This window comes from Sphaerodactylus townsendi, linkage group LG05 (assembly GCF_021028975.2).
Source record: "Sphaerodactylus townsendi isolate TG3544 linkage group LG05, MPM_Stown_v2.3, whole genome shotgun sequence".
Classification (NCBI taxonomy): domain Eukaryota; kingdom Metazoa; phylum Chordata; class Lepidosauria; order Squamata; family Sphaerodactylidae; genus Sphaerodactylus; species Sphaerodactylus townsendi.
In genome coordinates, this window is record NC_059429.1 from 5,923,644 (window position 1) to 5,949,104 (window position 25,461).

At 53.2% G+C, this 25,461-nt stretch overlaps 1 protein-coding gene across 1 annotated transcript; it reads right to left on the reverse strand.

The window, feature by feature from the left end:
* Nucleotides 1-35: 35 nt before the first annotated feature.
* On the reverse strand, nucleotides 36-25,193 carry LONP1 (lon peptidase 1, mitochondrial). Its single transcript, XM_048496584.1, is given in 22 exon segments — nucleotides 36-420; nucleotides 1,747-1,911; nucleotides 2,809-3,017; nucleotides 4,027-4,192; nucleotides 4,302-4,442; nucleotides 6,553-6,669; nucleotides 7,827-7,949; nucleotides 8,040-8,127; nucleotides 12,064-12,171; nucleotides 12,173-12,237; nucleotides 13,020-13,130; nucleotides 13,132-13,165; nucleotides 13,756-13,910; nucleotides 13,912-13,941; nucleotides 13,943-14,006; nucleotides 14,993-15,078; nucleotides 15,195-15,324; nucleotides 16,969-17,030; nucleotides 17,197-17,419; nucleotides 18,916-19,035; nucleotides 20,264-20,352; nucleotides 24,708-25,193. Coding segments are annotated over 22 exon segments (2,907 nt in total). The 5' UTR covers nucleotides 25,164-25,193; the 3' UTR covers nucleotides 36-255.
* Nucleotides 25,194-25,461: the final 268 nt, after the last annotated feature.

The window sequence follows — 25,461 nt, forward strand, 5'->3', positions numbered from 1 at the left end:
GCTCGTTTTAAAACAGTAAAGAGACAACCCCCCTCTGCTGTCACAGCTGTTTTAATTAACATTTCATAATTGAAATTGTTTTGTACGGAAAATGCTTCCCCAGGACACAAGCACCAGCAAACGAAGCCCCAGTGAAGGGCCGGTTGCTATGCAGCAGCCCCAGCATCCGGTCTGTCTAGCCCCGAGAACCTGGTGCCTGATCCATAAGGCCTGTTGGGCCGGGTTTTTCGTCCAAGAGCAGCTCCCGGCTACTGGTCACGCTCCCGCAGAAGCCGTCCCAGGAAAAACAATGTCAAACACTTCCTCGTAGTGCTCTACGAAGTGCACTTCCAGTCCTTCAGTGATGAACTCGGCCAGGTCAGAGAAATCCTTCTTGTTCTCAGAGGGGAGGATCATGCAGGAGACACCAGCTCTCTTGGCCTGGAAAAGAAGGGGGAGCTGTGGGTCACTTCCAAACAGCAAGGGGGCCCAAGCCCACCGCACTGGACAGGGGCTTCCGGCCACTCCTCGAAGGGCAGCCGTGCCCTATCCCAACTCCCCTGGGGCAAGGCTGAGGTCAGTTCATGTGGCGTTTCAAACCAAGCGCCATCACGTAGGACTGGCTGAGAAGGTTTGTCAGAAATGATTGTGGTTTGGCTCGCTTGTTGGAGCCCACTGGAGGCCCTGCGGTGTAGGCAAATGGGTGGCCAGATTTCCCTCTTTCCTTGGTGGAAATATGGATCGACTCCCGTTTCTCCCATGGCCTTCATTGTGAGCCTGTGGCTCAGGAATGTGTTCTCTGAAAGGCTCAGCCCAGCCTACGATCAGTAATTTTGAGTCTACACTCTGGGCTGGAGCACACTGTGGGATCAGACCAAAGGTTCTTTGTGGGAATCTCAGTGGACGAGGAAGACTCCTTTCCCCACCCTTGGATCATATCACGGGGCCCTGGGCAGTTTATTTTATTTATTTATTTATTTATTTATTTATTTATTTATTTACTTACTTACTTACTTATTTATTAATTATTTGATTTAATATACCACCCTATCCCCGAAGGGCTCAGGGCGGTGAACAATATATCATGTATAAAAACATATATATAAGTTAAAACAATTACATTCTAAAACAATATCCCACGAAACCCATATGCAACCCTCCCAGAAGAAAATAATGGGTCCCGATGATGTTAGGGACCCTATATAGCAGGGGGGGAGGGCAGGGCAGGGCAACCTCAGCGGCTGGTCTCTCCAAAGGCCCGGTGGAACAACTCGGTCTTGCAGGCCCTGCGGAATTCTCCAAGGTCCCGCAGGGCCCAGACAGCTGGTGGTAGAGTGTTCCACCAGGCAGGGGCCAGAGCCGTGAAGGCCCTGGCCCGAGTGGAGGCCAGCCGCGTCATTGAGGGGCCAGGGATCTCCAGTAAATTGGCCTCTGCAGAACGTAGAGGTCGACCCGGGACATATGGGGTAATGCGGTCCCGAAGGTATGAGGGTCCCAGGCCGCGTAAGGCCTTGAAGGTCAACACCCACACCTTGAAGATGATTCGGAATTCAACCAGGAGCCAATGCAGGCGGCGCAACACAGGGTAAATATGTTCTTGGAAGGCGCCCCCTGTGAGCAGCCGAGCCACCGCACGTTGGACCAGTTTCAATTTCCGGATCAAACGCAAGGGAAGGCCCGTGTAGAGCGAGTTACAATAGTCTAGCCTGGAGGTGACCAGTTCAGCCCCCGCCCCGCCCAAAGAGCAGGGATGTCGCTCTGCCTTACCGCAATGGTCTTCTCCTTGATTCCCCCCACAGGGAGGATCTTCCCCGTCAAAGACACCTCCCCTGTCATGGCCACGTTCTGCCTCGCGGGGCGACCCGTTGCCAAAGACAGCAGGGCAGTTACTATGGTACAGCCAGCACTGGGTCCGTCTTTGGGAGTGGCGCCCTTCAAGGAAGAAACAAGCAAGGGGTTGGCTACAAAGAACAAAGCACGGCACACTCCACACCCGCACGCCTTGCAAAGCCACCCCCTTACAGCCACCCCCCCCACTTTTTCATTCATTCATTCATTCATTCATTCATTCATTCATTCATTCATTCATTCATTCATTCATTCATTCATTCATTCATTCATTCATTCATTCATTCATTGGACTTTTATACCGCCCTATCCCCGGAGGGCTCAGGGCGGTGAACAACATATAGTCACAATAGTGTCATAAAATAGCTGAAGCCTTTAAAAGCAGCGATAGGAAAAAGGAAAACTAAACCTAATATATAGGCTAAACATAGGTGGCGTCCGACAGCCCCATTTTAAACTCCTTACCCAAGTGGGTGGGGCGGCGAGCCCCCCTCAGATGAAAGGAGGCCCAGATGTAAAGGGCCAGAAGGAAAAAGGCGGGGAGGGGGACACCATCAGCAGCCGGTCCCTCCAAAGGCCCGGCGGAACAGCTCCATCTTACAGGCCCTGCGGAACACACCAAGGTCCCGCAGGGCCCGGACAGCTGGAGGGAGAGCGTTCCACCAGGCCGGGGCCAGAGCCGGAAAGGCCCTGGCCCGCGTGGAGGCCAGCCGCATCATCGAGGGGCCCGGGACCACCAGTAGATTGGCCTCCACTGAACGGAGAGGCCATACAGGGACATACGGGGTGATGCGGTCTCGGAGATACGAAGGTCCCGGGCCGCGAAAGGCCTTAAAGGTCAACACCAACACCTTGAACATTTTAGTGGGGAGAGGCCACCAAGCCCTCATCTCTACATGCTCCATGTTGAAGGCAGACCCTCCGGCAAGCAGTTCTTGTTCCCCTGGTGCCAAGCGGGCGCCTGGCAGAGCCGCTACAAACCTCGGGCACGTGCAAGTGGATGTGGGAGGTCACCAGGAAGTCGTTGGCTGGCTCCTTTTGCATCAGGAAGGCACGGGCAAAAGTGTAAGCAATTTTGGCGCTCTCCTTCATCACCTCTCCCAGCTGCCCGGTGGTCTCCAGGGTGCCCTCTTTGCTCTCCTTCTCCTGGGGCCTTCGGAGGGAGGTCTCGATAAACAGGGTGGAGCCTCCTGCAAGAGACGTGGGCAGGACCCCAAGCTGTTTTAAGCTTGGTGGTTGCCAGGCAACAGGAAGGAACTGGCAGGGAAGCCCTCTTTTACCTGCATCGCCATTAGATCATTCCATTCTAAATTTCTGCATAAATTATTTGGCGTGCCCAACTGCGTCCCATATGCAGTTCTATGTCTAGAATCTGGCCAATACTCTATAGAGGCCACTATCTGGTTAAACATCATAAAATTTTGGCTGCATATTCATTATCAAAGCTCCGACAACTCACTGACGCAACTCACCTTGAGAGAGCTCCATCACTCTAAATGGTGCACAACAGTTATAACAAAGATTGGGGAATTGGGCTAGTGACTCTCTGAACATGCTAACCCTTACTGAGACATTTGCCCTCATCAAAGAGCGGCTACTAGCAATGGATTATCAACAACTGCAGAGCTTGGCCAACAAATCCTGCTCGCCAATGAACGTGGCCATTCCATTTGTGCAGGGAAACCCAGCCTACTATATTGCAGCGCTGACCAACCCTATATATAGGAGAGCCTACATGCTGGCTAGATTTAACATTATGCCATCCCCGCTCCATAGAGGAAGACTCAAGGGTCTACCAAACGATAAGAGGCTTTGCCCCTGCAGTCCAGGGCAGTTGGATTCCATTGCGCACATCCTCCTCCACTGCCCACTTTACCAGAATCCAAGATCCAGCTTATTATTACAAATCATTGACTCTATGAAAACCCAGACAGAGCTTGATAAAGTAAATATGCTCTTAAACTGTAATGACCGTGACTGTTGTCTCGCAGTGGCAAAGTTTCCGGCTGAGGTTTGCGAGCTGAACTTATGATCCAGTGTGAAGTTTTATCTAGTAATTTTAACTGTATTTATATTGCATGTTCTGTATGCCAATAAAGGCTTATTGAAAACTGAAAAAAACAAAAACCTGCACCACCACCCCAAAAAGAAAGCCAAGCCAGGAGAGGGGGGGGGGTCGGAGTCTGAACCCCTACTCACCCATGGCTGTCCAGGCAAGACCCATCACCACGCCAGGGGGGGTCACGTCATACAGCCGATCCACGGTGAAGACGGGCTTCCCCACAAAGTCCTGCAGGTTCTCGGGCGTCACCTCCACCTTCTCCGCATCCCCACTGACGATCTTGTAGGCCGATTTCCGAAGGACCTGAGCAAGGAAGGTGAGTTAAGGGCAGGAGAGGGCGAGGCATTCTCCGCTCCTTTATGGCTCAGCGTGTCATCCCCCGGATACCCAGACACACACACACACACCCCACCTTCTCCACTTGCTTCTGCAGGTTCCTGACGCCACTCTCCCGGCAGTATTGCTTGATGAGGACGGTCAGCACTTCCGGGGTGATGCTGGCCTTGGTCTCGTCCAACCCACACAGGACACGGGCCTGAGGAACCAAGTACCTCTGCAGAGGGGACAGAGAAACAAGCCCTGGGTACGAGCGAGGGCCTCCTGGGCAGCCCTCGGCCAGAGCAGCAGTGGCGTAGCGTCAGGAGGCCTGTTAAAGCTCCTCGCCTTGTCAAATTGTTTCATCAACGCTGTCCAAGCAAGCGGGGGGGGGGGGGGGGGGCCTTAGAGGGAGCAGAATGTCAGGAGGCCTGTATTTGGAACTTTGCTTATGCTGCTGTTTCATTGCACTGGGGAGAGGGTGTTAGGGGTTAACTGCATTTCTAACTGTCTTTTCTCTGTTGCTGTAGAATGTGAAGTAATACCAGGTGGTGTCAAGGCCGTTGCTTGCCCATCTTCTGTTATCTCCTGACACTCACTGTTAGGCGCACTTTCCCAGGCTGGGGGGGGGGGGGGCTGCCAGATCTTTCATTATTGGTGTTTACGTGGGGTTTTCCCCAGTCTTGCCTTTGGCCAGGGAAGATCCTGAACCTATAAAGCTACTGTTCTTCAACAAGAGTTTTGTGCGTTTTTGGGATTCTGACACGTAGGAGGTTAAGAGCTCGTGTATCTAATCTGGAAGAACTGGGTTTGATTCCTCGCTCTGCCGCCTGAGCTGTGGAGGCTTCTCTGGGGAATTCAGATTAGCCTGCGCACTCCCACACATGCCAGCTGGGTGACCTTGGGCTAGTCACAGCTTCTCGGAGCTCTCTCAGCCCCACCCACCTCACAGGGTGTTTGCTGTGAGGGGGGAAGGGCAAGGAGATTGTCAGCCCCTTTGAGTCTCCTGCAGGAGAGAAAGGCGGGATATAAATCCAAACTCTTCTTTTTCTTTGCAAATAGTTCCAATTGTGTAGACACTCTCTCTCTCTCTCCCCCCACCCCGCCCCACTGGCCAAGCAGATCTTGCATCTTCTACCCAAAATCATCCCTCCCAGAAGGCTATTCACTCTCCTTGGGTCCACATTCCATGCTGACCACAACCACCTCCTGGGTGGGAGGGGTGGGGGTAAAAATGCATCTCTCTCAGCCACCCCTCTCCCTTGGGTGGTTCGGTCCCAGTGTCAGTGGGTTGGTGTCAGGGTTCTCGGGAGCAGAATGAATCAACTCTCCAGAGTCCAAACAGCCAGCAATCCACTCCTCCGCGCCGCCGTCCTGCCACACTGGGGATCTGAGGGATCCACCGTTGCAAGCCCCTCCCTGAACTGGTCCCTTGTACATGGGCCTTAGGGCAGTGATGGCAAACCTTTTCGAGACCGAGTGCCCAAACTGCAACCCCAAAACCCACTTATTTATTGCAGAGTGCCAACATGGCAATTTAACCTGAATACTGAGGTTTCAGTATAGAAAAAACGGTTGGCTCCAAGGTGTGTGTTACTCGGGAGTAAGCTTGGTGGTAGTCAGTAGCTTTGCTTTGAAGCAACTGTGCAACGCTTCAAATGGGTGAATCACGACCCTAGGAGGGTTTACTCAGAAGCAAACCCCGTTGCCAGCAACCGAGCTTACTCCCAGGTAAAGGATCACGCTTTCGTTCTTCCCATGAAAACCAATAGTGTTTAACAGCGCTTAACAGGGTTACCTACGCTGCTTCCCCAAAACTAGGTCTTAGGTTTAATGCTAATGATCTCCCTGAAATAATTACACTGTTATCACATGACAAACTCTATGCACGCGTGGCCACAGAGAGGGTTCTGAGTGCCACCTCTGGCACCCGTGCCATAGGTTCGCCACCACTGCCTTAGGGGGTTCTTTAGACCCACCCTTTTAAGCTCTATAAACATTCTTCACTTGACTCTGTTTTGAACAGTCCAACAGAGCTTCTTCCAACCTATCCCTGGGGGTGGGCAAGGGGGGCAGTGACAGTCACAGACCCCGGTGGGTCCACCTGAAGGCCCCTGGTCTCTCAACGTCAGTCCGGAAGCAGCTCTGCTGAGTCTCAGCCCGAGGTCTTCACGTCACCTCCGCCCTGGACCTCCTCACTGGAGATGAACCCAAGACCCTCTGAACGCCCAGTAGAGACCACAGCCACCTCCCTCCGACCCCCAACTCTATGGGAAGCCTCAGGCAAGTGGCCTGGTGTTTTCTCAGGCTCCTCAGTTGCTGGGCTCCATCCTCAGTGTGACGCTGACCTCTGCGATGGCCAGCTTCTCTTGGGCGACGTAGCCGGAGACATTGATCACTTCCATCCTGTCCCGCAAGGGCTCTGGGATCGTCTCTGTCACGTTGGCAGTGCAGATGAAGAGAACCTGGAGTGGGGTGTGGGGGTGTGGGGTGTGTGTGCAGAACATCAACACAGTTAGACCTGGTGGACTTGGGCTCTGACCAGGAGCTCATCAAAGCCTGATTTTCCAGGCCAGCACTCAAGCTGAGTCGAGACCCTCCTGGCAGAGGTGACCAGACATGAAGGCCAGGCCTTGCTTTGAACCCACAGCTGCTCCCAGACAAAGCAAAGCAAAATCTTGGGCGCTGTGTGGTTTCCGGGCTGATGTTCTAGCAGCATTCTCTCCTGGACATTTCGCCTGCATCTGTGGCTGGCATCTTCAGAGGATCTGATGTAGGAAAGGAAAGCAAGTGGAGTATATATACTGTGAGGTCAATAGGTGAGGCCATCTGAATAGAAGTAGCTTGGCATGTGAGTAACAATGAAGTCTGTAGCATGTGAGTCACAATGAAGATAGCAAGGTCAATAGGTTACTTCTATGCATTCACCTATTGACCTTGCTATCTTCATTGTGACTCACATGCTACAGACTTCATGTAAGGAACCTCGAAGGACCCGAAATCAAGTAACTTTGAACAGTTCTTTATTTCATAAACTTCAGGAGTCACAATACACGGAATGCAGATTCTGACCTTCCCCAGATCAGGTCGCCTCTTTTACGGGCAAAACGGCTCCTCCCCGAACTCCCCAATACAATTCCCACGATAGAAAAAGACAAGCTTCAAACATATATGATAAGCGCAGACAGCAAGGTTAACTCCAGCAGCCACCCTGGGCATACAGCCCAGACCGTGGAATGTTCCAAGGCCAGGCTGGCTGAACAGAAACACACACCAAACCACAACCTTACACTTCAAGGTTACTCACATGCCAAGCTACTTCTATTCAGATGGCCTCACCTATTGACCTCACAGTATATATACTCCAATGCTTTCCATTCCTACCATCAGATCCTCTGAAGATGCCAGCCACAGATGCAGGCGAAACGTCAGGAGAGAATGCTGCTAGAACACGGCCATACAGCCCGGAAACCACACAGCACCCCAGTGATTCCGGCCGTGAAAGCCTTCGACAATACATTAAAGCAAAATCTGCCAGAAGACACCTCTCCACCCCCCCCACCCCCCCACCCCACACACACAGCAATCACACCATCCCCACTCAGAGGAGAGGACCAGAGACCTTGGATAAATCAACTGGGACATCAAGGTAATGATCCAAGAAATTGGAGTTCTGTTCTGGATCCAGCAGTTCCAGAAGAGCCGAAGAGGGGTCCCCTTGGTAGCCTCGTCCTATTTTGTCCACCTGCAACACAGAATCAGCAGCCACACCTGGTCAGGGGGCATCCAGCCCATAGATCGCTCCAGTCGGCAGGGGCTGCGAGGGCATGTTTACCTCATCGATGAGGATCAGGGGGTTTTCTGTTTTGGTCTTCTTCAGGCACTGAATGATCTTCCCTGGCATGGCACCAACATAGGTCCTCCTGTTGGACCACAGGCCAGACGTGAGAATCAGACATCCAATCACCCCGCACGGCTCACAAGCTCCAAAGCATTATTATTGGCATGGCAACGCTTGCCCATCTCCCCAATTCGCTGGCTCGGGTGCCTTTCTCAGAGAAGCTCCTGCTGTGGTTCCCCCGCGATATATTACAATTTTCATTTTTTTACCTACTAAAAAAATTAATAACCCCCAGCAGCTTGGCGTAAGGAGGTTAAACTGGAAGTTCGATGTATCTAATCTGGAGGAACGATCCGGAGTTTGATTCAAACATACAAGACATTTGTGCAGAGCTTCCAGCTACTGCCGCCTAAAGAGCTGTTTGGGACCGGCTTATCTGGGTTGCTGAATTCGGCGAGATTAGCCTGGAAGCAAGAGCTCCCACACGCGAGTCCAGCTGGTAGTGACCTTTGGCTGTGCAACGTTGTCTTCCAGTAGAGGACTAAGGAAAGAGAGAGAACTAAAAGGATCAACATAGCAGCATACTTACAGCTTCCGGAGCATTCTCTCCAAGCCCCACCTCATGCCTCACAGGGTGTTTGTTGTGAGCAGGGATTAGGGCAAAGGAAGATTGTGGGCAGCCCCTTTGCCCAGGTCCAAGAACCTGCAGGAGAGGGGGGATAGGGCAAATTCAAACTCTTCTTCTTCTTCTCTGTAACCTAAGAATGCTGTCATTATGAGGCTTTCCATTTTGCTGTTTGCATGTCTGATATTCCTAACTGATTTGTTCCTTTTATGTTTATTATGCCTTTTTCACACCATTTATACATGGTAGATTGTTTTTAAACAACCAACACAAAACCCCAAAAACTCTGCACCCATTTTTACAGGGAAAAAAAAATCTGGAAATGGGAAACAGCACAAAAATAAGGAGAGGAGCTGAGAGGAGAGACTCTCAGATTTATGCAGATTTAAAACCACTTATCAATTAATGTGAACCGGATGACTGTCCTGGCTTAAAACAAGCCATTGGGAAATAAAACTGTCCTCCTCTTGAGTAGAATTCTGAAATGTTGCCCCTACTCAGGGAACAGACAGCGAAACCAGGCTGGGATGCAAAGCTGGGCCCCAAAATAGAAGGCGGAGGGAAGAAGAGGAGGCCCAGCATACAGGGTGGCAAACTTGGTCTGCATGACGTGTAAAACAGCTGACAAATACAGCCTGGGGCTCAGGAGTGGCTGCCTATTTAGAAACACGGAGAAGGGAGAGACCTCCAGTGCCATCTAGTCCAACCCCCTGCACAGCACAGGAAACCCATCCTGGCTCGTTCCTTCCTGCCCTTCGCTTTATGACCTGCCTAAATGCACAGAATCAACCTGGCTGCCAGGTGGCCGCCTCACCTTCCCGTAAAAACCTCCAAAGGAGGACAACCCCACTTCCTCCTGAGGAAGCCCGTTCCCTTGAGGAACTAGCCTAACTGTCAGGGAGTTCTTCCTAACGTTTAGCCAAAACATTCGGGACCGCATCACCCCATATGTCCCTACTCGGTCTCTGCGTTCAGCAGAGGCCAATTTGCTGGTGGTCCCCGGCCCCTCAATGACATGGCTGGCCTCCACCCGGGCCAGGACTTTTACAGCACTGGCCCCAGCCTGGTGGAACACCCTTCCTCCAGCTGTCCGGGCCCTGCGGGACCTTGCTGAGTTCCGCAGGGCCTGTAAGACCGTGTTGTTCCACCGGGCCTTTGGAGTGTCCAGCCGCTGATGTGGTGCCCCCTCTCTGCTCACTGCTCTTTGCCCTTGCGTTGTTACATCAGGGTCCCACTCATATTGGGGGGCCCGCCGTCCCCCTTCTTGGGGTAGGTTTTAATTGGGGTTTTCTGGACGCCTCTTGCTTATTTATTTAGTAATTATTAACCGCTGTTTTATAAGAGTTTTTAAGATGTTTTATTGATTATTAACGAGATGGAGCCTATGTGTTTGTATACTGTATACGATTTGCTCCTGCTTAATTTTGTTTGATTCTTGTTGTTCACCGCCAGGAGCCCTTCAGGGATCGGGCGGTATAGAAATTGAAGAGAAAAAAAATTAACATTTGATGTCATTTCAACTCATTGATTTTGGTCTGGTTCTATGGAAACAGAAAGCACCTCCGCACCATCTTCCACCTACCTGGCAGCCCTCCAAGTACCTGAAGACGGTCACCCCCTCACTTCTCAGCTGCCTCCGCTCCAGGCCAAACTGCCCCAGCTCCCTCAGCCTCTCCTCACAGGACCGGGCCTCCAGACCGCCTGCCATCACCATGGACTCAAGATGAACAGCATGTTCCATGTTAACTGACAGGAGTGGCGGCCTGAGGTCTGGGAGGGCGAAGCTGGGGAAGGCCCGGCCCGGGGTCTGTAGGCCACAGTCAAGGTGACGTCCAAAGCCAGACAAGAGAGGGGATGTGATGGCTGTATGTGAGCCTTGGGTGGGGCTGGCCAGTGTTCTCTCCTGGGAGGAATCCAGTCCAAAGACGCTTTGTGGAGTTGCTCCAGGACCCGGCCTGGTGGACGGAGAAGGCTGTTCCCAGGGTCGCGGGACCCAGGTGGAAAAATAGCCAGGTGGCCTGGGGCAAGGGGTCTGAGGCAGCAGCGCCACTCAGGAAAACAGTCTCTTTCATCCTTTGTCCCTCCTCCTTCCAGCACGTCCACCTGCACAGCTGCTCTTCTGCACAGATCGTGCCACCCCAGGCATTGGGAAAGGCTATAGCCATGGTGGCGAACCTATGGCACGGGTGCCAGAGGTGGCACTCAGAGCCCTCTCTGCGTGCACGCGTGCACAGAGCGTCATGTGGGAGGGAAATCACCCCCCCCACCCCCCACACACACATCTAGGCTGGCCTGGGCCACTGGACTTGATGTGCATGTACCTCAGTGAGCAGGGGGGACTCAGCTAGCGGGCCTGGTCCCTGTGCTCCAGGTGGCTGCTGCCGGGAGGGGCGGGCAAGGCAGCAGAGATACTAGAAAGGTGCAGAGTGGCACCTATGGGACTTGCTGGGGGCTACAGCAGGCTGGCCCCTGCTTGAGGGGGTTATTCCGGTTAAATTGCTGTGTTGGCACTTTGCAATAAATAAGTGGGTTTTGGGTTGCAATTTGGGCATTCGGTCTCGAAAAGGTTCGCCACCACTGGGCTATAGGGACAGGGGAAAGCTTCTACGTACAGACAGCTGGAGACACACCAGTGGGGGGGAGAAGAGGAGGAGTTTGGATTTATACCCCACCTTTCTCTCCTGTAGGGAGACTCAAGGTGGCTTACAAGCTCCTTTCCCTTCCTCTCCCCACAACAGACACACCCTGTGAGGCAGGTGGGGCTGAGAGAGTTCTGAAGAACTGTGAGTAGCCCAGGGGTCAGCAACCTTTAACACCCAAAGAGCCATTTGGACCCGTTTTCCACGGAAAAGAAAACACTTGGAGCTGCAAATACTTTTTTGACATTTAAAATGAAAGAGATAACACTGTATATATTGTTTTACCTTCTGCGCTTTTGTATAAACAATTATAGTGTGTTATGAAATCCATGAAGTGTTACATCACCGTCATCAGCCAACCAGGCAGCTGGTACAGGAAAGCCAGAAGTGGCTTGGGATAGCTGTCTCGGACTGTGCCTCTCTAGGAACAGGGACTCTTTCCTAATTAACCCCTTAGGGTTTGACTCTCCGAAGGGAGGCTACAGGAGGACCCAAGCCACAAGGAGCACTTGCAGTTACAAGGGCAGAAAGAGCCACAGCATCGCGGCTCCAGAGCCGCGGGTTGCAGACCCCTGGACTAGCCCAAGGTCACCCAGATAAGCCTCTGCCACTCGGGTGGAGGAGCGGGGAATCAAACTCGGTTCTCCAGATTACAGTCCACCTGCTCTTAACCACCACACTCAAATTTGAGAAACCCCAGGTGAAGCAATCCGTGGTCCTTTGGAGAAGGAGGGGAGGCATTCCAAACACACACCTGTGTCCTTTGATCTCTGCCACATCGGTCATTCCCCCAACGCTGAAGCGGAAATATTCACGATTCAGGGCCCGGGCGATGGAGCGGGCGATGCTGGTCTTGCCAACCCGGGCCGTAGAAGCAGAGGATCTTGCCTTGCGTCGATCCCCGAAGCTGGCTGACGGCTATGAACTCCTGAAAGAGACGGGCATCCAGCTTGCCTGTGTGCACCTGGGAGGGACAGAGTCCTGACACGAAGTCCTTGCGCTGGGTGAAATGACCCGGAGCTTTTCCACGAGCAGGGCCAGCTCTCCCGGGGAGCCAACGGAGATACCCTGGCTGCAGATGAAAGCTACCGAGATCAGGGTGCCGTCCCCAACTCTGCCCCTCAGCAGAGGCACCGGATGCTACAGGACACGGCAACTCAGTAGGTGAGCATCGGCTTTGCATGCAAAAGGGCCAGGAGTCACACCCACGATACGCAGGTGAGTAAGGCGAAGACCTTTTGGCACTCAGATGTGATGGACTACAGATTCCCATCCAGCCCCCCAGCTTGGTGGCCCAAATGCTGGCAGGGGCTGATGGGGAGCTGTAGTCAGTGCCATCTAATTTGGAGTGGGGCTCCTCCATGCAGGCTTAAGAGATCCCAGATGGCAGGCGGCTGGGAAAGTGTTTTCTCTGTCCAAGACCCCTGGACTTGCCACCTGGAACCCTTTGGCTGCACATAAAGCCCTGAGCTATGGCCCCCTCCTCCAGGCTGACCCAAGCTGACCCTTCCCGCCCCGGCCCAGGCGCTCTCGAAGTCCCAGTTCACCACCCGGAGAGCAATAGGCTGGCGGGAGAGGGAGAGGTGGCACAGCAGGCCTCACCAACCCGATGCTGTAGAACCAGGAGCTCCGGCTCTGGCCTCCTCCTCCGCCAGAGGGCACACGGGGCTCAAGACCCGCTGCCCCCCTACTTGCCAGGCTGCTCCTTACCAGCACCCTCTTCTTGACGTCCTCCATGCCGTAGTGGTCCTCCTCCAGGATGGCCTGCGCTCGGGCCAGCTCCAGGTTCTCCGCGCTGCATTTGCCCCAAGGGATGGGCCGTCCAGCCAGTCCAGGAAATGATTCGCAGAGTGACACTACCACCAGAAACACACAGAAGTCCCAGCCCAGAGCCCCAGCGGCAGGTCCACGACCTCGGCAGCATGGAGAATCAGAGTCTCAATCCTGGCTAGGTGCTTGGATGGGGAGAATAAAACCAGGAAGTCCAGGGCAGCTATGTGGAAAGAAGGAGCCAAGTGGTAGGAGCTCATTCAGAATTGTAGTCTATAATGTAGACATCTGGAGGGCCATCGTTTGAAGAACCCCTGACCTAGTCCTTCATCCTTTTTCTCATGAGTGACCTGTCCAGATGCCTCCAGGGGAGACCCAACAGAAGCAGGTAATGGGGGCCAACACCTCTGTCCACTCCCTCCCTCCTCCCTCCCCCCCACACACACCTGCCAGCACCTGAAGCAGTGTCTAAAAACCTAGTATTGATGGCTGACGTCCTACCTGGTGACCATGGCCCAACCCCAGCCCTCCCACCCTCCCTCTCCACGACTGGGAAGGGAGAGAGGCTGCCATGTGGGCTGCTCTAAGCTGGCAAAGGGAAGGGGAGGGAAGGGCAGGATGGACTAGCCGGCTGGCTGGCTGGCCGGGCTGCCTTCTGGCTGCAAGGGGGACTCACTTGAACTCCGAGGAGTGGTTGTCGAGGAGGCCCAGCTTGTTCAGCTCCTCGTCAATCACCTCCATGACGTGCTTGGGCACCACCAGCTCCTTCAGGAGCTAACCACAGGGAACCCCCCCTTCTCCCTCGATGGCGTCTTTGTCCCTCCCCTTCTCCCAGGCCCAGAAACTCCTTCTTGATGATTTTTCCAAAGCTGCTCTTGCAGGAGATAGCTTGCGAGTGGAGTGGAGTCCTGCTTGATCTTCTCCTCCCACCTGCTTGAGGGAGGGAGGGCCACAGAGTAGGATCTGGCCACACTCTTAGGACGGAGGTGCTTGGAGCTCAGGCTCAGTGGAGTCTCCCAGACCCCCACACCCCGGCAACCACACAGACTCGAGAGAAGGCATCAAAGCAGCCTGGGAGGAGCAAAAGAACCCAGGTGGCTAAAACCAACCAGGCAGGGCGGTGTAATTGCTCCACTCAGGGGTTTGAACACGGCTCCACGTTGAGGAAACAGCCCCCTATGTTCAGTTCTGGTTGCCACATCTCAAAAAGGATATTGAGGAGATAGAAAAAGTGCAGAGAAGTGAAGAGGAGCAACAAAGGGTGATTCTGAGGGGACCCTGGAGCACAGCCTTCCTTATGAGGAGAGGCTGCAGCGTTTGGGACTCTTTAGTTTTTTTGGGGAGGCGATCTGAGGGAGGATTACTTGACTGAAGTCTATAAAATTATATACATGGGGTAGAAAATGTTGACAGAGAGAATTTTTCTCTCTTTCTCACCATACTAGAACCAGGGGGCATCCATTGAAAATGATGGGGGGGGAAGAATTGGGACTAGTCAAAGGAAACGCCTTCCGCATATGGCGTGTGATTGTGGGTTGTTTGGAATAATGCTGCCACTTGGGAGGTGTGGTGATGGCCACTCCACCTGGATAAGCATTTAAAAAAAGGGCTTGGACAGATTTATGGAGGAGAAGTGGATCTATGGCTACCAATCTTGAGAATCCCCTCCTCTTTGATCTGAGGACTGCAAATGCACCTTAACAGACCCAGGTTGTCATGGGCAAGCAGCTTGGCATGAAGGCCATTGCTTTCACATCCTGCATGTGAGCTCCCAAAGGCACCTGGTGGGCCACTGCGAGTAGCAGAGTGCTGGACTAAATGGACTCTGGTCTGATCCAGCTGGCTTGTTCTTAGGATGCTGGCCTCTACACCTCTACTGTGATGAGAGGGTGGACCCTCTGCTGCTGGGCCTCACCTCCCGCCCAAGCCGCTGCTGGAGCTTGCTCAGTTCATACTCTTTCTTGAGAAGAGACAGTGCTTTGTACAGTCGTTTGGGTATCCTAGAAGAGCAGCAAGAAGAAGAAAAACTCGCCGATACACTCTGTCTATGCAAGAAAGGGCAGAGGGGGGGTTAGAAATGGCAGGGAGCTGCTCCCTGCTGGTGCTGCACCTTACCTGGGTTTCTTCCAGGATGTCCTGCAGCTCATGTGACTCGGCCCCTGTCAACGCTGCCCCCATGTCACTCAAATAAATGGGGTTATCCACCACTCTCTGCCCAGCCTGCATCATCTGAAGAACAGACTCCCTGGAAAAACCCAGGAGGAGGATGAGGAGAGCTGAGGGTCCAGACCCCGCGGCAGCCTCTGTCGAGGCAAGCCTGGCTCCTGCCTTGCCCCTCTGCTCGGCTGGAGTGCTGGAGGCAGGCGCCACCATTAACTCAGCAAAGTGAAATGCTATTACAGTCATGACAGGTTTTCAATCCTGACTCAGAGCTCCTCCTACATGCTTCCCTGTAGATCCAAGAGAAGAGGATTGAGGCTTGATGCCCCCCCACAAATGGTAGATTCCCAAGGTTTTCCTGACCAGCCAGACATGTGGCGGAGAGCCAAGGGGGTCACCTGGCTGTTTATTCCTGAGACAGGAACATGTAAGGACAATGACAGCCCTTCAGCTATAACCAGGCTCCCACAGCTTTCTTACATGACTCTTCCAGTATCTCAAAACAGCACCAAGATGGCGTGTAGGGGTGAGCCAGCAAACCCAGCAAAGCCTCAGACAGAGCACAGGAATGCCTGCGCCATCTATAAGCCTTCTGGGAGCACACACACTCACCTGTCCTACAAGACCCCACATGACTCCACAGGTCACTACAAGATGCCCTGGAGTCATGGGTCACAAAATTTCCCCCCAGATGTGGAGAATTGACCCAGGCCGGAGGACGTTTCTTCCCCTGCCGCGACATTACACTGCCCCCCCTTGAGTGCCAAGATGCACTAACTTATTCTCCCAGCACTCCCGCCTCCCAAAAACCCTAATAAAAAAGTGCCAGGGACCAGGAATGCGGCCAGAGTAAGCCCACTTCCAGTGAGAGCCTAATGGCAAGCAATCAATAGAAGGGTGAAGGAGTGGGTTAGCTGACCGAGAAGCTGGTCAATCACCCCTGTCAGATTCTCTATGACAGGCAGTCTAGTGTAGCCATCTGTGCTGAACGACAGCCAGGAAGACCCAGACTCAGGTCCCCCACCCTGCAATGAAGTTCACTGGATGGACTTCTTGAGCCCAACACGCTATCTCAGCCTGGCCTACCTCGAAGGCTTGATGTCAGGATGCAATAGAAGGAAAAGGCACGGACGGGCGGATAAAAACGTGTGAGACACGCTTCGATCAGGCTTGTAATGAGGCTTCCTGCTGGAGATAGTGCTGGACCCCACAAATGCATTCCCTAGCACCGTGGTGGCGAACCTTTGGCACTCCAGATGTTATGGACTACAATTCCCATCAGCCCCCTGCCAGCATGTTGTGGTGGCCCATGCTGGCAGAAGCTAAGATTATGTAATCCCTGTTTATCTGGAGTAACATCTAAGAGTCACTCCTGAGGGCAATCCAAGAGCCTCTCACACCCTGGAAAGGCTTTGCTTGAAGGCAGAGGAAAGTGCACCAGTAGGAGACAAGAGCCCCAGGGATCAGCAACCCTGACCTCATGAGGGAGGAGGACAGTGCCCATACACCCGGGCCACATCCCCTGGCTTCAGAGTTTCAGGGCAATGCTGGCCGGTGAGGCTCTCAGAGGAGGAGCCTGCTGAAACACCCCCACCCAGAGGAGGAGCCTGCTGAAACACCGCCACCCAGAGGAGGAGCCTGCTGAAACACCCCCACCCAGAGGAGGAGCCTGCTGAAACACCCCCAGGACACACAGCGGAGGGACAGGGAGGGTGGGAAGAAAACAGACCTGTAGAGGGGGTTCAAGGCGATGATGTCTCTGATGGTCTTGACAATTTCCGCCGTGAGAGCCTGCGGGGACATGCCAGAGGCACAGTCAGGGCCACGGAGGATCCTCACCCCCTCTCCCCGGTTCTCAGAGGCAAACTCTCTGGTGGCCTCCACTGCAGACCAAAGAGGCTGGATCCAGGGAGGACCTAGCGCTGCTGGACACACTGCCCAGGCCCCCCTCGCTCACTTTGATCTCCTCTGTGATCTGGAAATCCTCATGGGCCACGTTGTCCACCTCTACCAAGAGCACCTCCCCTGGGGTAGGCTCCAGGGGCTGCAGGACCAGATCCGGGGTCTCTGCCTGCTCTCTGGCCTCCCGCTTGGATTGTTTGTGCTTCCTGCGGGGTTTCTGCCTGGCCGTGGCCTCGGACTCCTCCGTTTCCACCTCCAGCTTCCTGTTTATGCGGATTCTGAAGCCCAGGAGAAGGAAACGCAAGATTTATTTATTTATTTATTGGTTATATTTCTATACCGCCCTCCCCCGAAGGGCTCAGGGCGGTGAACAAAAACAGAAATAGAGCACATAGATCAAAAGCTAAAATCCATTAAATATTAGTTAATTTCTGGCTCCATATAAAATAACCCCATCCCATTAAAACGCAGCATTATTAAAATCAACATAATAGATGGCGTCTACTATCAAGTCCCCTAAAACAAAAGGGGGAGGGGGACGGCAGGATCCACTGATGTTCTAAGGGGGGGGGCATCAGCGGCCAGCCTCCCCAAAGGCCCGGCGGAACAGCTCGGTCTTACAGGCCCTGCGGAACTTCGTTAAAGATCCCGCATGGAGTGCCCTGACAACTGGAGGGAGAAGCGTTTCCACCAGGCGGGAGCCAGAGCTAATGAGAAGTCTCTGGCCTGGGTGGAGGCTAGCCGCATCACTGAGGGGCCAGGGATCACTAATAAGTTGGCCTCTGCCGAGCGCATGAGAGACCGGTCCCCAAAGGGGCATTAATGGGAGTAAAGACGATCCATGAGTGTAGGTGGAAGGGCCCCAGGTGCAGGCGTAAAGGCCGTAAAGGGAGTTAACTTAGCACCTATGAAAGTAGTTTGGAATTCAATGCGAGATTCCAATCAGGAAAGAGAGCTGCTGGCAGCTGTAACAGTTTTGCCTTGGGAGGTTTGGGTGTGGTTCTGGGAAGACACAGCAGATCCTTCACCCCCCACCCCCACCCCCCGCATCTCTTACTTCTCAGGGCCAGGAACAGCAGGGTGCTGCTGGAGCCTGTGCAATACCTTTAGGGCCATAATCCAAAAATACCAGAATGTGACGAGTTCTGCAGCGAGCAGGAGGCATCAGAGGGCTTTTCCCTTGGCTGACTGCCTAACACAGACCTGGGCATTATACGGCCCGGGAGCCACATCTGGCCCGCCGGATGACCCTGACTGGCCCCCCTGCCTTGCTGGGGAGCGAGGCGCCTTTGAAAGCCCCGCAGAAGCTGGCTGCCTTTGAAAGCCCCGCAGAAGCTGGCAACCAAGGCAACCGGCTTCTGCGGGGCTTTCAAAAGCACCAGTCGATGAAAAAAGTAGGTCAAGGGACTTAAGTCTCCCCACTTGCTTGATTGTCACAGTGGACAACTATGCAGGTAGGTGAAGCCTGTGATTCTTTGTGCAAAATAGTGTTGTATGAAGAACTGTTGCCACTGATTCCAAGTTGATCTGTGCACCTGTCTGTCACTTATCAGCCCCTATTATGCAGAATTGAGTTCAGCCTTTTGGCCCGGCCCTCCACAATATTTTCTGTTTCTTATGCGGCCCCATGGAAAAAATAATTGCCCACCCCTAGCCTAACAGCTCAGCCTTTCATTGCTGGGCAAAGAGTGGGAGACCCTCCTTGTTCCATTTCCCTTTGATCCTGTCTCCCCTCAAGTGACAGGCAGCGCCAACAGGTTGCCAAGGGGCTTACCTCCGGTGTCCCATGACGATCATCCGCAGCCTGTCCCCCAAGTCCTGCATCTCGTGGATCTGGACAAAAGTCCCCGTCTGGTAGACGTCATCCAGGCTCTCCACCACATCTGACTCGTTGCTGGCAACAGAGAATCAAAATGGGCTCCTGATTGGTTGAAGGCGCCGAACAGGAAGCCCAGCTCCTGTCCAATCCTGCTCGGCTTTGACATTTTACATATCCCTTTCAAGGGCGCAAAGAGAGTTTACATACTTTAACGATGACCCTGCAAGGTAGGCAGCCTTGTACCACAGGCAAGAGAGCCGAGGCTGAACAATAAGCTGTTTGCCCAAGGCCTCCTCGTGAGTCTGTGACTGGGGCTGAGAGTCATTCGGCAGCAGCCCGGACCACCTGGGTCGGGTTCTTTCTTCCTTGCTTCCCCTCTTACTTCCTGACCTGCAGGGGTCCTTGGGATGGGGGGTCTTTCTGTTCTCTGGTGGGCTCACACCTACTCTGGCATGCCGTTTGCTTGAATGGAAGAGCGGAGCGGGGGGCTCTGCACTCGAACGCAGAGCCGCCCCTCACCCTGCCCGCCCGGTCATCAGCCACTGCTGCGAAACATCCTGCTCCCCAGACTGCAAAAGGCGAAGCGGAGGTCAGGCGGCCATCCCAACCAGAGAGAGGCGGCCTGGGGGGAGACACGCGAGCTCCACCTTCCTCCCGGAGCCCCCCGGGGCCTGGAGAGCTGCCACCCCCCCCCCCCATAGCAGAGAGTCTTCAGTTTTAACGACTGGTTACCCTTTTGTTTCCACAGAACCACGTGCGATACTCTCCACTGGCTTTGGACCCCTGATCACAAGGATGCAGATGACACAAAGCAACTTCCGTCTCCTCCCACATCCTTCTGCCCAGGAATTAAGACCACAGGAAGAGGTCCTGCTGCCTGTCCCACGAATCACGAGGAAGAGCCTTTTTGGTGGCAGCCCCACGATACTAGAACAACCTTCCCAGGAAGCCATGACTGGCTTCCTCACTTTCAATCTTTAGAAAGCAGGCAAAAATGGTTTGATTAAGGATTGAATTTGGTTTGATTAAGGATTGAATTTAGCAGGATTCCAAATTGTGATCTTTTAAAGGGGACAGTGAATGCCACCTTCGGCAGAACTGGCTTTGCTTGTGTGGCGCTTCGATGCCTGCTCGATAAATGCTCTGATCAATACCTCAGAGTCCATTTGTTGGGTTAAAGGTAAGAGACCTAACCAAGAGCAGAGCCCTCCACCCTGTTCCCAGAAAACAGGCAGAGCGCTGTCCTGATCAGCAGGGCAGCCAACTGCCGGCAATAATCAGCCTCCCAGCAGCAGCCACTCACTTGTCATCCTTCTTGAGAAAGACCCCGGCGTAGGGCTGGGCAAGGCGCACCTTCCTTCTCAGCAGCTCCACCAGCTTCTTGTTTTTCACCTAAGAGTTAAGGCAAGATTGTGAGACAGGCTGACAGTGCGGTTCAGAGTAGAGTTACTCCAGTCTAAGCCATTGACTTCAGTGGCCTCAGACTGCAGTGTTCCGGATTGCTCATAATTTGGTATCATCTGCAAACTTGGCCACCACGCCACCCACCCCTACTTCCTGGTCATTTATGTATAAAGAGCACTGGTCCCAAAACGGATCCTTGGGGGACACCACTCCTTACATCTCTCCATTGTGAGAACTTCCCATTTACACCCACCCTTTGCTTCCTGTTTCCTTTCTCAACGAGTTTTGAATCCATAGGAGGACTTCCCCTCTTATTCCTTGATTACCCCCCTCCCTCCCCTCCCTTGCATGCCACCCCTCACTCTCTCCCTTCCCTCTCCCTCCGCTAGTTTTCTCAATAGTCTCTGTTAAGGAACTTTGTCAAAATCCTTTTGGACATCCAAGTAGACCATGTCCACTGGTTCCCCCTTATCCACATGCCTGTTTACACCCTCAAAGAACTCTAGTAAGTTTGTAAGGCAGGACTTGCCTCTGCAAAAGCCATGCTGACTCTTCCTCAGCAGGTCTTGCTTTTCTACATGTTTTATAATTTTATCTTTAATGATAGATTCTACTAATTTACCAGGAACAGATGTCAAACTGACAGGCCTGTAATTTCCAGGGTCCCCCCTAGATCCTTTCTTAAAGATTAATGTGACTTTGACCATCTTCCAGTCTTCAGGGATGGAGGCTGATTTCAGGGATAAGTCCTCCGTGTATATGGAGAATGGTTCTATAATCACACCAGAAGGAAGGAACTATCTGTTAGCTCAGTTGCTTTTTCTGCCAAATCTCTCTTCAGAGAGGCACTGTGATGACCTGGTCCTGCCACACAGAAGGGTTTCTTAGTCACTGTGACTTTGCTGTACTCTGAGGTCATCAGTGCCCTTCAAGGGAACCTTGGGGCATTTCCAAAGAAATTGTGCACTGCCGACAGCACAAGGAGACCCGTCTCAGTCTCTAGAATCAGCAAGACCACAGCACAACACACAACAGGAAACGACCAGAGTTACTCTTCCAATAATCTACCGAGGACCTTTTTAACCAATTTAATCTGTTGAAGACCCTTTTAACCAGTTTCTTGAGATGAACACAAAAGATGATGAAATACGTTTTCATTAAACGATGAAAGTCCCAGAAACATCTCCCGGGCCCTTGCTTTTCCTCTGGGACCAGTAGGCTGTCAGGCTCTCGAACGTGGAAATAAAAGAGACCGTAGGCAAGTCCTAAAGCAGTTTATTTCTACAACGCGTAGAGTAACAGAGAAAGCTGAATCTAAGCTCTCCTGCTTAGATCCAGCGATTATATCCTTCAATCCCCCCCCCCCCATTTGTCCTATCCCAAATGTGTCTTTACAAATTCTACAGCATTAGCACTACAGAGCTTCAAAGGACCTGGGAACCTTTCGCACCTTCTTGCAAGCACTGGCGCCAGGAGGTTGCCAGGAAGGGAAGGGGGAAGCAGGAAAGCATTTACAGGAAAGCATTTGCAATTCCCACACAGCTAGAGACATCTAGGCCAAATTTGGTAGAGAAGACCTTTGGCCTCCAGATGTTATGGACTACCATTCCCATCAGCCTCTTCCCAGCATTGTAGCCAAATTGGCCCATGTTGGGAAGGGGCTGATGGGAATTGTAGTCCATAACATCTGGAGTGCCAAAGGTTCGCCACCACGGATCTAGGCACTGACAGGCATGGACCTGACATAGGCATGTGTGTATATATGACAAAGGCCAAGCAATTCCAAACCAGATCCATCCAGTGTGCTGGAAGCAAAGGTCAACCATATGCACAAATGGAGTGGTCTTTCTTGCAGAGGAACATCCCCTTTCTAGCCAATTCCTTCTACATAATATATGCTAATTTATGACTGGCAAACAGCAATTCCAGAAACACCAAAATAACGGATGACCAGACCTTCCACCCTCTCTCTCAAAAAATAACAAGACCTTGACGCTGTACTAAGAAAGCAACCACTGAGTTTTCAGAGTGAAAACAGAACAAAAAATTTATGACTAGACTCAAGGACTTTGCCTTGAAAGGAAGCCAGGCTTAACTCCGAGCACACAACTCCTGACGCTACCTCAAGCCAAAGCGATATGCAAAGCGAGTGGAGAAATCTGAAGGCCCAGCATCTGCCGGGGCAACCCCCAACACAACCTTATATGCAACCCGGCCAGCGGCATTACAAACCAAGTCGAGGCTCACTCAGGAAAAAAAAAGGCTTGGAGAACATTTCCCTGCAAAGTCAGGCTAAGGCAGTGATGGCGAACCTTTTCGAGACCGAGTGCCCAAATTGCAACCCAAACTCCACTTATTTATCGCAAAGTGCCAACCCGGCAATTTAACCTGAATGCTGAGGTTTTAGTTTAGAAAAAAAAGATCGGTTTGGCTCTTTTCCTCTTCCCTCCCGCCTCCACCCACAGCTCCAAGCCAGAGGGCCAGCCTGCTGCCAGCTCTCCCAGCAAGTCTCCGCACGCCAATGCCGGCTCCTGTGCCCTCTCTGGCCTCTCTGCCTCCTCCTGTGCCCCTGCTACCCCTCTGGGCAGCAGCCACCCAGGAGCCCAGGCCACCAGGGCTTCCATCAGCCGAAGGTCCCTCCTCCTGCTCCCACTGCGGTGCAGCATCACCTTATGCTCAGATGAGTCCAGGCCAGCCCTGGAGAAATAGCATGTATGTGTGTGGGTGGGTGATTTTCCACTCCCCACATGACGAACTCTGTGTGCGCGTGCCTACAGAGAGGGCTCCGAGTGCCACCTCTGGCACCCCGTGCCATAGGTTTGCCATCACTGGGCTAAGACCATCCAACTCAGAGGAATGTGCTTCAAAAACGGAATTTTCTCCACAAATTAACCAAGTTAAATCATACCATCCCTGATATGCTGTTTTGTGTTCCATTCCATCATTGGAATTACATCTATAAATGCCGCTGAGCTGGGTTACGGAAGTTATTAGATTTGTAAGGTTGGAGTTATTTGATATTTTAATATGTTTTTAATAAGATGTAATTTATTATTTATTGTGGTTGCTGATTTTGTTTGTTGTTGACCTGTACACCGCCCATAGGGGATGGGGCGGTATATTAAGTCCAATAAATAAATAAACACATAAGTTGGACCCAAGATCTGCGTTTAAAATCCCATTCCCTTTGGCACTGAAGAGTATTCTAAGTAATGCCTGTTTCTAAAACACCAACACTATGCAGGGCTCAAGAGACAATAAGTTGTTGTCCAACTTAGGCTGGGACTGGGGCAAGAATACTTTCAACACGAGCAACCGGTACTTGGAGTCTTCTGCAGGGACTTCCACCCTGAGCTACAGGGCTGCATTTGTGCTTCTGGCGCTCAGCCTTTCCCTGCCCATGAGGCACGAGGCTAGAATGTGAGGCTGCCCTAGACCACTGATGGCGAACCTTTTCGAGACCGAATGCCCAAACTGCAATCCAAAACCCACTTATTTATCGCAAAGTGCCAAGACAACAATTTAACTCGAATACTGAGGTTTTAGTTTAGAAAAAACGGTTGGCTCCCAGTAAACCCACATTACTGCGGGGAGTAAGCTTGGTGAAGCAACCGTGCAACGCTTCGAATGGGTGAATCACAACCCTAGGAGGGTTTACTCAGAAGCAAGCCCCATTTAGTAACAGGTTCCCATGGTGGTGGGATTCAAACAGTGGCGTAGTGCCAATGGGGCTGGGCGGGGCATTCCGGGGGCGTGGCCGGGCATTCCGGGGGCGGGGCATTAATAATCTCTCTGTTACTGTAAAAAACTCTCACTGTAAACAAAGAAGTTCCTAATGTCCAGCTGGTATCTTTCTGTCCATAATTTAAACTCATTTGTATGGCAAGTCACTATCGTCTACCTGCCAAGCAGAAACAACCACTTACCTCCCTCTGATCTGACCCTGTCAAAAAATTACTTCTTACCTTTCAAATACTATGAGAATTTTGTTTCTAGAAATCAAAAGAAGGGATCCTTTCAACCAAAGAAAGGAACTTACGGACCCTGTTGCTAAAACATGTTTTTTTAAACAGCCCAACAGGGAGAAATTATCCCGTTTTCTACCTTCGCTAACTCAGCCACATAAGGGAAGCAACAGGACTTGATGAGTTTTGGACCTAACGGAATTTCTAACGGAAAAGCAGACCCAATTAGTCACCCCCTCTCGGCACACACAAATAATTAGTAACCCCCTCTCGGGAACTGGTGAGAACCTGCTGGATCCCACCTCTGCAAAGGGGCCTTCCCCGACCTCGGCCGCAGTTACTCCCGGGGCCCAGCGCCCGCCCGCCCGGCGTCCTCACCTCGATGATCTTGATGAAGCGGGGGAACACCGGGTTCCGGGTCACGGCGATCAGGGGCACGTGCGGGACATGCTCGGGGACCATGAGCGGGGCCAGCGCGGTCACCACCGGAGGGCCGCCCGAGCCGTCGCCGGGGAGCCCCCCGCCGCCGCCGCCTTCCTCCCCGCCCGCGCCACCCTCCTCGCCGCCCTCCAGGCCGTCCTGGCTGCCGCTGCCCGCTGGCCCTCCCCGGAAGAGGAGCTGGAGGCCCCGCCGGGACAGCGCCCAGGGCCCCGAGGGCGGGCCGGCAGCAGCCACGGCGAAGGGCGGCGGCCTCCTGGGCCCGGGCAAGCCGCACAGCCGCCCCCTCCGCCACGCGCGGCCCAGCAGTGCCGGCGGAGGCCGCCCGCAACGCCACAGCATCCCCCGCGCCGCTGCCGCCGCCGCCATCTTGCCGGCGCGCAGGGATGACGCCATCACGGAATGACCGGCGGGTGAGGGCGAGGGGGGACCGCTGGGCGCTCGAAAGACAACTGATGGGCTGCGTCCTAGAGCGGTTACCGGTCCCGCCTCCCGCATTTCCGGCCCGCCTTGAATAAAGCTGGACATAGAGTTTAGAGGCCTAGAGCGGCGTGCCAGCGTGGGCTTTGGGGCTGCTCTTCCCCTGTAGCCCGGCAACGTTGCCCGACGGCGCGGCCTCTGCGAAGAGCTCGAGACCCCGGTGGGGCAGAGAGGACGCGGCGGTTCCCTCCCGGGCAGGAACCGGCTGGCTGGG